Source organism: Trichosurus vulpecula, chromosome 1 (assembly GCF_011100635.1).
Source record: "Trichosurus vulpecula isolate mTriVul1 chromosome 1, mTriVul1.pri, whole genome shotgun sequence".
NCBI classification, from domain to species: domain Eukaryota; kingdom Metazoa; phylum Chordata; class Mammalia; order Diprotodontia; family Phalangeridae; genus Trichosurus; species Trichosurus vulpecula.
In genome coordinates this window covers 419,220,445-419,232,729 of record NC_050573.1, presented here as the reverse complement: position 1 = coordinate 419,232,729, position 12,285 = coordinate 419,220,445, and the positions used below count along the sequence as shown (strand labels likewise).

General features: G+C 38.9%; 1 protein-coding gene across 2 annotated transcripts in view; it reads left to right on the top strand.

Annotated features, from left to right (window-relative positions):
• Positions 1-12,285, top strand: part of SLC38A9 (solute carrier family 38 member 9) — a 99,393-nt gene that overhangs the window by 35,691 nt on the left and 51,417 nt on the right. For both annotated transcript variants that reach the window (XM_036741146.1, XM_036741145.1), the window contains exons 6-9: positions 259-322; positions 1,755-1,848; positions 4,236-4,406; positions 9,335-9,394. In XM_036741146.1, the coding sequence (XP_036597041.1) occupies positions 259-322; positions 1,755-1,848; positions 4,236-4,406; positions 9,335-9,394 (389 nt within the window). The remainder of the gene's footprint in view (positions 1-258; positions 323-1,754; positions 1,849-4,235; positions 4,407-9,334; positions 9,395-12,285) is intronic.

The window sequence follows — 12,285 nt, the reverse complement described above, 5'->3', positions numbered from 1 at the left end:
CCTTAACATTGCTTTCCTTACTAAAGCAGATCAAAAGAACCTATGCTGGCAGCATTCTTGTTGTTGGGCTTGTGTTGGTCTTTCGCCCCCACAACAACTGCTAGCTGAATTGTTGCAACAAGGTGTTGAGAGGGAGCATTTGAACTCAGATTTTCCTGATTCTACAACCAGGCTAATTTCTGTTAACACCACTTCTAACTATGATAACCTACAGAGCCAAGTTTGAGTTTCTTATTGCCATTTCTCTGCTTTTTTCAGTTTCATGATTTGGAATACTATGATGGGAACATCTATACTAAGTATTCCATGGGCAGTAAAACAGGTAAGGTAATTTTTCTGTCACCTTTTTCCTAAAAAGTATTTTTTTTTATTTGCATCTTAAGAGTTGCAGTAGAAATTTTATTAACTTTGCATGATAAACTTTTAATAAAACTGGTTAATCAGTGATTATCAGTGATAATTCAGTTCTTCCAAGGGTTCCTGGGCATTTTTAAAAATACATTTTTAAGTGGATATCTTTTGAGGTGTGTGTGTGTGTGCTCTCTAACAAATAATATTTTTTATTTTTTGGAGGGGAGAAGGCAGGGCAATTGGGGTTAAGTGACTTGCCCAAGGTCACACAGCTAGTAAGTGTGTCATGTGTCTGAGGCCAGATTTTAACCCAGGTCCTCCTGACTCCAGGGCTGGTGCTCTGCCACCGCACCACCTAGCTGCCCCAACAAATAATATTTTTAAAGGAAAAAAAGTCAGCAAAACTGGTAGACATTTTTTAAAAAGTCTGAAAATATTTGTAAGTTCCAATACGTGTGGACCTCTCACTTCTACAGAGGTGTGAGATAGGTTATGTTCTTGTATCTCTTGAAGCCATGTTTGTTCTTTGTTACTTTACAACATTCACTTTTGATTTTTTTTTTTTGTGCTTGTACCATTTATACTATTGTCCTCATTGTGTATATTGTTTTCTCGGCCCGCCTTACTTTGATCTGTATTAAATTCATGTAGCTCTTTCATTGTTTCTCTATTCATATTCTTCATTTCTTACAGCACAGTAATATTCCATTACGTTCATATACCACAGTTTGTTCCAGGGGTGGGGAACCTGCTTCCTTGAAGGCCACATGTGGGCCTCCAGGTCCTCAGTTGCAGCCCTTTGACTGAATCCAAACTTCACAGAACAAATCCCCTTAATAAAAGGATTTGTTCTGTAAAACTTGGACTCAGTCAAAAGGTCACACCCAAGGCCTAGAAAGCCACATGTGGCCTCGAGGCTGCAGGTCTCCCACCTCTGGTTCTAGTTGATGGGCATCCACTTTATTTTCCATTCTTTACTATACAAAAAAGTGCTGTTGTAAATATTTTGGAGTATATAGGGAGTTTCTTCTTAACAGTGGCCTCTTGGGGCAAAACCTAGTACTGAAATCTCTGGGTTAAAAGGTATGGATGTTTTAGTCTCTTTATTTGCATAATTCCAAATTACTTTCCCAAATTATTGTACTAATTCATTTCACCAACACTACACTAGTGTGCCCATCCCTGCAACAGCAACTAATCCCTGTTTTTGGAATCTTCGCCAGTTTGCAGTTCCTGGACATTTTTAATGATGCTGGGGTTATATAATCATGGATCCATGTGATATTTCTTGGAGATTTATAGTTTTGTTTTTTCTCTTATAATTGTACAAATAGTTTCATGCTCATCTGACAATGTGTTTTGCACTGTATTTTACGAGTAAAAACATTTTTGTGTTTACACAGGCTGGATTTACCACTGGAATCTGTATCATCATTCTGATGGGTCTTTTAACACTTTATTGCTGCTACAGAGTAGTAAAATCACGGACAATGATACGTAAGAATCTGACTCATTGAAATAGATTACTGATGTGGATGTTGATCAGTCATTAAGCATTTATTGATGATGTCCCTTGTCCCTAAAGTTCCCTTGCCTCTCATTGTGCAATCATTAACTTTTATTTTTACTTATTTTTTTTAGATTTTTAAGTCACCTACATTTTATTTTTTTAAATGTTTAATTGATGCTTTTTATAACATAGTTTTTCCAATAACTATTCCCCTAGAGATTTTTACTTATAAACACAACAAAAAAAGCAGTTAGTAAAATTCAGAGGACATAGGGATCATATCTGATAGTAGAACATGAAACACTATGAACCCAAAACACACCACCCCCTACCCTGAAGAAAAAAGACTTTTGTTCCATGGAAATCTTCAATACAGTAGTATATGGCTGTTTGCAAAATGCAGTCATTTTTGATGCAATTTGCCATTCAAAAGAATCTTAAAGTTAGGGATGACATGCCATATATTGAAGTATATTTACAGGGTTTATATTTTTGTCCATTGAGGGTGAGTTTTTTAGTTCTACAAATGCTTCATATAATTTTGGAGGGGCCTCTCTTAGAAGTAGAAATAACGACTAGAGAAGTATTGGGAAAAATGCAACAAAAACGTTTCTTTGAATGTCACTGAATTTTGATACTCCTTCCTTGTAGGTTTTTTAGACTATTTTTTCTTGTTCCCAAAATGTTTAGGCCAAAATATACATTTACTGGATTCTACAAGAATAAACTAAAAGCCTGGAGCTATTTTATTTCATTCTGGCCCTTCTCTAACTAAGCTCCCCAGCTTCTTGAGGCCCATTCTCAGTTTGAGAGATTTTTTTTTTTACAATAATGGGAGCCCCTTTAGTAGGAAGAGAAATTAATAAGATTTAGATTGAGCTTGAAAGTAGTTTACACACATGTAGAAAATTAAGGGGTCTAAGGCTGTGCCTTTTTTTTGCAGTAAGAATCCAGCCTCACCGACAGTAGTATTACCAAACAGCATCTGATGGGATACTTGACACCTTGGCCAAACAACATCTGAAAAATCCAATGCGACTATTATGATGATGATTGTAATAGTAATAGTTCACATATTAAGGTTTACGTAGCCCTTCACAGACACTCTCTTTTGATAACCAAGTTATTTACTAGCTGGTTGGGGCCTCCTTTCACAGTTCTAAGGAAACTATAAATAAATGCCATGTGGTTTTTGGTTTCACGTTTTGCCTAGATTTTGTGGGTAGGACTGAAGGCCAGTTAATTTTAATATTCTTTTACAGTAACAGAATTGTCACCTAATATTTATTAAGTTTTCATATCCTAAGACTGCTGAATTTATTCTTTTTGTCCCTTTCAGTTTGAAATGTGAGTTGGACCTGAATCGATCATTTTATACTATATAGATAATTGAATATATTTACTAATTTATTTGCCTCTGGGTGCTTTTGCAAGGATAGAAGTATTTCTAAGGGCTTATTTATTTATTTTTACAGTTTTTTGACATTTTTATTTAAAGGTTTGAATTCCAAATTCTGTTCCTCCCTCCTTCCATCCCCTCCCCCTTCCATGATAAGGGCATATTTATGAGAGTTAAGCACAGCTATCAGAACAAGACAAACAAGAAACTACTTAGAAATACCCAGGTTCTTCCATTATTATAATTCACTAGATTCTACCCCTTGACTTTCTGGGTTTGTTTTTTTTGGGGGGGGGGGTGGGAGGGAGGGAGAAGGGAACGCAATTGGGGTTAAGTGACTTGCCCAAGGTCACATAGCTAGCAAGTGTTTCAAGTGTCTGAGGCTGGATTTGAACTCAGGTCCTCCTGACTCCAGGGCCAGTGCTCTACTCACTGTGCCACCTAGCTGCCCCTACCCCTTGACTTTCCTTAGGAATAATATTTACTTAGAACTGAAACTAGAAGAGACTTCTTATTAAATTGATGTCTTGATTGTGGATAACTGTTTCAGGCCCCTTTACCAGGAGTGTTCTCACCAAACTCTGTCCAGCTTATAAATTTTATAGGTTTCATTGCTAGTTTCTGTTCCCAAAACATTGGCCTGCATAGTGTTGTTAAGCATCTCTTGAATAGCTGCTGTATTTCATTACAGAAATAACAAAATTTCAATAAGTGAACTAATTCTGGGATACATCGTGTACATCAGCTTATTAAACACTATATGCCTTTCAAAGTGGAAAAGCTGGTCAGGACTTGTATACTTTAACCAGATATAAGAGATTATTCTTTAAAGGAGGTCTATTGAAATAAACCTTTCCAATGGAGAATAACCCAATCTTTTGATAAGCATTTTGAGATACTTTAGGGATAAGAACTACTATGTCAATAGGAAATATTTGACTTAATTTGTCCATCTTACTTTTTTCCTTTGTCTAGCTTCATTAGATACCACTAACTGGGAATTTCCAGATGTTTGCAAATATTATTTTGGCTCCTTTGGTCAGTGGTCTGGTCTGCTGTTCTCCCTGGTATCTCTCATTGGAGCCATGATAGTTTATTGGGTGCTTATGTCCAATTTTCTTTTCAACACTGGAAAATTCATTTTCAGTAAGTAATATCTTTTATTCTTATTTTTTCTCTTATTAGTACAATAGTACTGTATATGCTGAGGGATAATGTAAAAATGCTGAACTTGGATTCCAAGATGAGTTAGAATTCTGCTCTGACTTTTACTAGCTCTGTGTCCTTGGGTAAGTCACTAAACCTCTCTAATCCCCAGTTTTCTCATCTGTAAAATGAGCTCGATAATATCTGTAGGAATGATGACATACCTCTTGTAAGGTTGAAGATAACTTCTCCAAAATGTTTTGTAAATCTTAAAGCACTGTGTACGTGTCAGGTACTGTTCTCCTCTTAGGAATAGAGGGAATGTGGGATAATACATGCTTTTTACCAAGCTGCTTAAAAAAAGAAACCATTTCAGCATGTTACCATGGGATTATGATCTTTGACAGTGTTTTTAACCTTCCATTGGAGTCACATCTTACACAGTGATTAGGCTCTGAAGTTCCTAGTAAAACAAAGTCACAGAAGTGTCTGGCCTTAGGCTCCTTCTCATCAGAATTGGCTGATTGTTTTTGTTGGGAGGTTGGAACAGTAGGTGCTCAGAGGCTTTTCTCATACATTGTCATAAATAGGCACATGGTTAAAGTTCGTGTTCTATCCATAAGTTTAATGCTTTTTCTGGCTTCACTAAAGCCTTCACTTTTAGCTAAAATGCCATCACTTTCTCATTCTGAAGAAATGTGAGTTAAGAGGAAAATTCCTCCCCTACAACTCAGAGGTTACAGTGGGGAGGATGCAGAGCTGAGCAAGTGGTCAGACTGTGGGAAAGACTGTTTCTAATACTTTTGTGTGAAGTAAACAACAGCCCACATCCTTTGTGTCTACCCCAGGGAAGGAAGCAGGGCTCCCTAGCTACAAGGAGGACCTGGCTTAGCAGTGTCCAGGCTAGACCTTTCTTCCCGTCACAAAAGCTATAGCTGAGGCTTTGGTAACAGGAGACACCCACAATATCCTTGTTTCTACAAGGTAAAACTTCTGCAATGCCATGCAGGGGTGCTAGCATGCTGGGAGATCAAGACTAAGGGAAAAGATTAAGAAAAAGAAATGATAAGGAACTTAAGGCATTAAAAAACCCTGGAACCTTTGCTGACAGGCTTGGTTCTAGGACCCTTGCACCTACTTTGCTTGTCTTGGTTCAACTAAGCAGAAAGAGAGAAAAAGAGAAAGGTTGGGAGGAGAGAAAGAGAGAGAGAGGGAGGCAAAGAGATAAGATGAGGAAAGATGATTTGGCCAAAGGAACCATTCCTGGATTGAGCACATAAAATTAAATGTTTGTGTGATACAACAGTACTGTACATTGAGTTCAATGAATCCCTTTATAAATAGCTTTCCAGTGAAATGCCTTAAAACAGTGTATTTCTAAACTTTAACTTACGCAATCCCTGGATAATAAGATAGTTTGGAAATCACTTTGGGTAGGGTTGTTTTGGCGGGGGAAGGGGGGTGTTGCTACAGAATTTGATTTGTCACTTTACTTATCTAAGAGCTGATTTTTCAGCTGTTCCCTTTTAAAGCAGCGTAATATGAAAATCAGGAAACTGGGAAATTTAAGTGGATTAATTTTGCATTAAGGATGAGAAATGAATGAAATAGGCCAACACAAAAGGTCAGATTATTATGGAGCAAAAATTAATGACTCAACTCTGATAGATAAAGATTGAGAACTTTAGTGGATCAGTCATTCAAGCTTTTATTAAGTGCCTGCTAAATGTACTTTCGTTTGGGCAGAGCACCCTCAAGTAAGGGGAGGGGAGAGGAGAGACTATTCACAGGTCGTATTTGTCCTACTTTCTGGAAGAGGACCATGATATCAGGGAGATGATGACATGACTTGCAGTTGACTTTGATTTGAGTGAGAGGACTGTGCAAGGTCACCAGCCTCACTTTCTCCTCCAGAGCCATCTGGGTCCAGTGGCCTGATATTCACCAGGTTGACTGGAGATGGCCCAGCATGCAATATGAGACGCTGGCCCTTTTAGGCTAAGGTGTTTTCAGGTTCTAACTGGAGTGAGATAACACCTATTCAGTGACTAGGCCTCTTTAAGAAGTCTGTCAAGAGATGGCCACTTCAATAAAAAAAAATTTGATGGCTGAAAGCTACTTCGCTAACTTGGGGTTTGTTGGCTAGATTTCTTTCTCAAAGACTAAGCCTTAAAGCCAATTCACTCTGGAGCTCATAGGTTGGGCAGCTATAGGTCCCTGCCCTCCTAGCACAGAGTGAAGGTTTCTCTCTTGGCCAGCAACCCTGAGGGTCTTCCCCTCCCAGTTTGATTATTTTTTTTTTTAAATTAAAGGGGCCATATAACAACTGAGAGAATTAGGAAAGGTCTTTGAGAAGTAGCAGTTGACCTGAGCCTGAAGGAAGGAGAGTTAGGGGTTCCAGTAGATGGAGATGGGAAGAGAGATGGCATGGGGGACAGCCTTTGCATTTGTACAGAGGCAGAAGTCAGACTATCACGTACAAGGATTAGCAAGTAGGATGATTTGGCTGGAACATAGTGTGTGCAAGAGCTAGTATTGTGTAATCAGCCTAGAAAGAAAGGTCAGAGCCAAATGGCAAAGGGCTAACCAGAAGAGTTTGTATTTTATCCTAAAGGAGTGGGACACCAGTGACACTTCTTAAACAGGAGGAGCGATGTTGTCAGACCTGTGGTTTAAGAATTTATAGTTTGGCAGGGGTGTGAAAGAATGGATTGTGAGATTGGAGGCAGGGGAACTGATTAGCAAGCTCTTTCAGCAATTAAAGGGAGAGGTGATGAGGGCCTGAACTAGGGTGGTGACTAGGTGTGTGGAGGACAAGGGTTGGCAGCTGGTTAGAAGAGTTAAAGTCGACTTGTAGGTTACTAACCTTGGTGGCTGGAAGAATAGCAGTGCCTTAAACAGAAGTAAGGACTTGAAAAGGAGGAGTGAATTTAAGGGGAAAGAGAGCAAGCTCAGCTTTGGACATACGGAGTTTGAGATGCTTATGGGATGCAAACATGGAAGTGTCTAGCAGTTAGTTAGAGATAAGGGAATGGAGCTCAGAAGAAAAATGAGGGGTGGTGATGTAGATTTGCGAGTCATCTGCATAGATCCTAGCGTTAGAGCTAGGTGGAACCTCAGAAGCCATCTAGTGTAATCCACCCATTTTACAGATGAGGAAACTGAGGTCCAGAAAAGCTACATCACTGCCCCAAAGTCACACAAGTAGTAAATGTCAGAAGTGGGATTTGAATCCAGATTTTCAGACTTGGGTACCACAGTACACATAAGCGCATTCGTGTGAGCCAATGAAATATCCAAAAAAGAAGGCCCAAGATGGGATCCTGAGATACAGCCACATCTAGGGGATAGGTCATGGATGGTAGTCCTACACAAGAGACAAAAAGATTGGTCCAGCAGGTAAGAAGAGAACCACAACAGAACCAGGGAGGGGAGACTATCCAGAAGGAATGGGCGGTCCATAGGGTCTAGAGAGGTCTACAAAGATGGGCTCCAAGAAAAATCTATTGAATTTTGTAATAAAGTCATAATTAGTGACATTAGAAAAGGTGTTTTTGGTCAAGAGGTAGGGATGGAAACCATATTACAGGGGACTTAGATGAGAGAGAGAGGCGAGAAAGTGTGCAGGTGAAACACTTGTTGGCAATGACATGATAGGGATGTGACCATCATTGTATGGACCCGAGGTGGAATGAACGCAGATCACAGGTATTGAGTTGGGAGACATACTGAGAGACCAGGGGTTCTGAGGGCACATGAACATGAAAGCTGAAGCCTGCCAGTGTAAAAGCAGGTCTGGGATAGGCATGAAGACTGGGCTCAGTGCTGTGATTGGCAGAGTGGGAAGCCATATTTTACAGGGTTAAAGAGGGTGTGGGAGAGAACCAAGTGCAGACACTTGTTTAAAAAGTGAGGCACAGGCAGCTAGGTGGCGCAGTGAGTAGAGCACCAACCCTGGAGTCAGGAGGACCTGGGTTCAAATCCAGCCTCAGGCACTTGACACGTGTACTAGCTCTATGACCTTGGGCAAGTCACTTAACCCCAATTACCCTGTCTTCCCCCCCTCCAAAAAAAAAAAGAAGTGAAGCAGAGATAAGGGAGAGATGAAATAGTAGCTGTGTGGGGTAGAAGGATCAAGATGGAAAGCTGACCTGGAGACTTTCTAAATAAATAGGAAAGAACCAGTGGAGAGGGAGGGAGATTGAAGGATGTTGTGTGTGAGGAGAATGATTAATTTTTGGAGCAAGATCATGAAAGGTGGGAAGAGTCAAGGGCAGGGGAGGGGAACTGGATGTAAGGAGTAAGTGTATCTTTTCCTCTGAAACAGTCAAAAAAGAGGAAAGAGTAAATGATAATGTTGAGAAATTTTGAGACCTGGAGAAAGGAAGTCGTGAGAACTGACAAGTGGCCTACATCATCTCAGTGAGGCTGAACCGATCTTGGCATCCTACTAATGGCAATTCATAAAGTAATATAATATTTTTCATCCAGGGATTACATAATATTTCATAAACATTCATCTTAAGGAAGGTCGCCAAGGGGTAGATTATGAAATCACAGAATAATTTAACTGCCTCATTCATCATGGGGAAATAAATGTATTTGTTTTAGTCCAGAACACTACAATTCCTTCAGAGACTTAAAAATGTTAAATACCTCAGTCTTGTAGTTAAGTTAAAATCTGAGCTGGAATGTTTCCACTCTGGGCTCATGTTAATTTGCATGAATGTATTATTTCACTAACCTTTTCATGCTTTCAGGGTAGTCAGTGACACACGTTTAGCAGATGACAAAAAGAAGCTGAGTCACTAGCAGACAAGAATTTAGGATGTCCAAGGCTGGTGCACTATCCATTACTGCCTAGCAGTGGTTTCCGTGATGGTTTCAGAATCTGGATCACCTAAATTATTTTTATTTTCTTATTTCAGATTTTGTTCATCATGTTAACATCACAGACGACATCCTTAGTACTAATGGTACCAATCCGGGTAAGTTGTTCTATAGAAGTTTTTTGAGTAGTGTGTTAGAGTTATAAAACCAAAGCCTGTAACTTTCAGTTTAATAGTTGGAGGAATTCTTTGAGCTTGAAATAAATATTCCACTGTTTAATCTGGAAATCATTGTGCTTTATTATTCTCCCTCCTCCAAAGTTCATAGAATACAGAAATATTATTCAGCAAATCAAGAAGAATTTCCTGTCAGTAAATAGAGGTCAGTAAGCATTAAAAAGAAAGATTAGAGTCTTGAGAAAAATCTTGGCTCCTCTTAGAAAAGCTTCATTTGATCAAAATAATAAAAGAGGCTTTGAGGGCAGCAAATATGAACTGAAAAAAGTTAGTAAAATTCTGAGTATGTAAATGAGTATCCTAAGTATTAAAACCTCCTTTTCTATGACAATATAGGGTTGTTAGAGGGCAAAGGATGTCCTGGAGTGCCCAGGAGAAGCAGAGGGGGCAGGGATTTCTTTGAGGATTTCCTTGTAGCTGTTTTCATACTGGTGTCTTTTACTGAGTTTGCTTCTCATTCCCCACCACCCTAGTAGCTTCTTATGGTGAAGTTATTTTTTTTCTCTCTTTTTTTATTTAATATATTTAGTTTTCAGCATTGATTTTCACAAAAGTTTGAATTACAAATTTTCTCCCCATTTCTACCCTCCCCCCGACTCCAAGATGGCGTATATTCTGGTTGCCCTGTTCCCCAGTCAGCCCTCCCTTCTGTCACCCCACTCCCCTCCCATCCCCTTTTCCCTTCCTTTCTTGTAGGGCAAGATAAATTTCTACACCCGATTGCCTGTGTGTCTTATTTTCTAGTTGCATGCAAAAACTTTTTTTTTTGTTTTTGAACATCTGTTTTTAAAACTTTGAGTTCCAAATTCTCTCCCCTCTTCCCTTCCCACCCACCCTCCCTAAGAAGTCAAGCAATTCAACATAGGCCATATGCATATCATTATGTATAACCCTTCCACAATACTCATGTTGTGAAAGACTAACTATATTTTGCTCCTTCCTAACCTATCCCCCTTTATTGAATTTTCTCCCTTGACCCTGTCCCCTTTCGAAAATGTTTGTTTTTTATTACCTCCTCCCCCCGTCTGCCCTCCCTTCTATCATCCCCCCTTTTTTTATCTTCTTCCTCCTTTTTTCCTGTGGGGTAAGATACCCAATTGAGTATGTATGGTATTCCCTCCTCAGGTCAAATCTGATGAGAGCAAGATTCACTCATTCCCCCTCACCTGCCTTCTCTTCTCTTCCTACAGAACTGCTTTTTCTTGCCATTTTTATGCGAGATAATTTACCCCATTCTATCTCTCCCTATCCCCCTCTCTCAATATATTCCTCTCTCATCCCTTAATTTGATTTTATTTCTTTTAGATATCTTCCCTTCATCTTCAACTCACCCTGTGCCTGCTGTCTCTCTCTCTCTCTCTCTCTCTCTCTCTCTCTATATATATATATATATATATATACACACATACATATATACATACATACACACACATATATATATGCATAAACATATATATATATATGCATATTCCCTTCAGCTACCCTAATACTGAGGTCTCATGAATCATAAAGTTATGTTTTTTTGGTCCAGTTTTTTGTTGTTGTTTTTTGCTCATTTTCCCAGTCTAATTCTTTTTTTTGGTGGGGGGTGGGGAAGGTAAATAGTGTTTTTTTTAATTACATGTAAAGATAGTTTTCAGCATTCAATTTTTATAAAATTTTGAGTTTCAATTTTTTTCTCCAACCCTCTCTCCCATCCCCCCTCCCCAAGATGGCAAACAATCTGATATACAGCCTAATTCTTGACTGAACTTTATGTTCACATTGGGCTCTGCTCACTTAGGGTGGGGAGGCACTATCCCTAGTGTCAGTTTTTTTCAGGTTGCTGTTTTCAGAGCTAGTTCTGGTGGTTTGCAAGTTTTCTTTCATTTCATTAGCACATAATCTAATTATGTATAATTAATAGGCAAAACATAAGTACAACTATTGTGAACTCTTATCTTATTGAATAACATGTATCTCCATAAACTTGCAGAATCTTAACTTGTTTGGGGTTTAGATTTTGTTGCTGTTGTGATATTCAGAAAATAGCCCTGAACTTAGTCCAAAAACTTGGGTTCAAGTTCAAGCTGTAACTCTTGGTAGCTATATGACCTTGACCTAGTCACTGAACCTCTGTGGGCTGCAGATCCCTCTTCTTTGAGGACACTACTACTTGTACAGAGCCCTTCTAAGGGAACAGCTTTGAAAATGCTACACAAAAGAGGCACAAAAATACTGAAGAAAATAACACCTTAAAAAACGCAATTGGCCTAATGATAAAAGAAGTACAAAAAGTCACTGAAGAAAAGAACTCCTTAAAAAACAGAATAGGCCAAATAAAAAAAGATGTACAAAAGCTCATTGAAAAAAAAAATCATTCCTTAAAAATTAGAATTGGGCAAGTAGAAGCTAATGACTCAATGAGATATAAGAAACAATGAAACAGATTGTTTTTAAAGAATGTTAAAAATTAATGGTTTTTTTTTTGTTTTTTTAAAAGAAATAAGGTAGATTGGAGCCAGGTTATGAAGGGCCTTAAACACTATCCTGGGGAGTCTGTATTTAATCTTAGAGGTAATATGGAACCACCAGGGACTTTTGAGCTGGGAAGTTTACATGATTGACCATGTAAAATTGAAAAATAGGAGATAAGGGGAGTGAATGGTGGAGATGTGCCAGCCATAGGATGAGGGAAGAACAAATTGATTTAGGAAAGTACTTTCAGGGTTCCTGTGATAACGAAGTACTGAGTCACTCAGGGGTGAATGTCAGTTTGTATAGCATGCTGTTGCAAAGACTTATGAAGCTAGGGGAATTGGGAACAGGTAGAG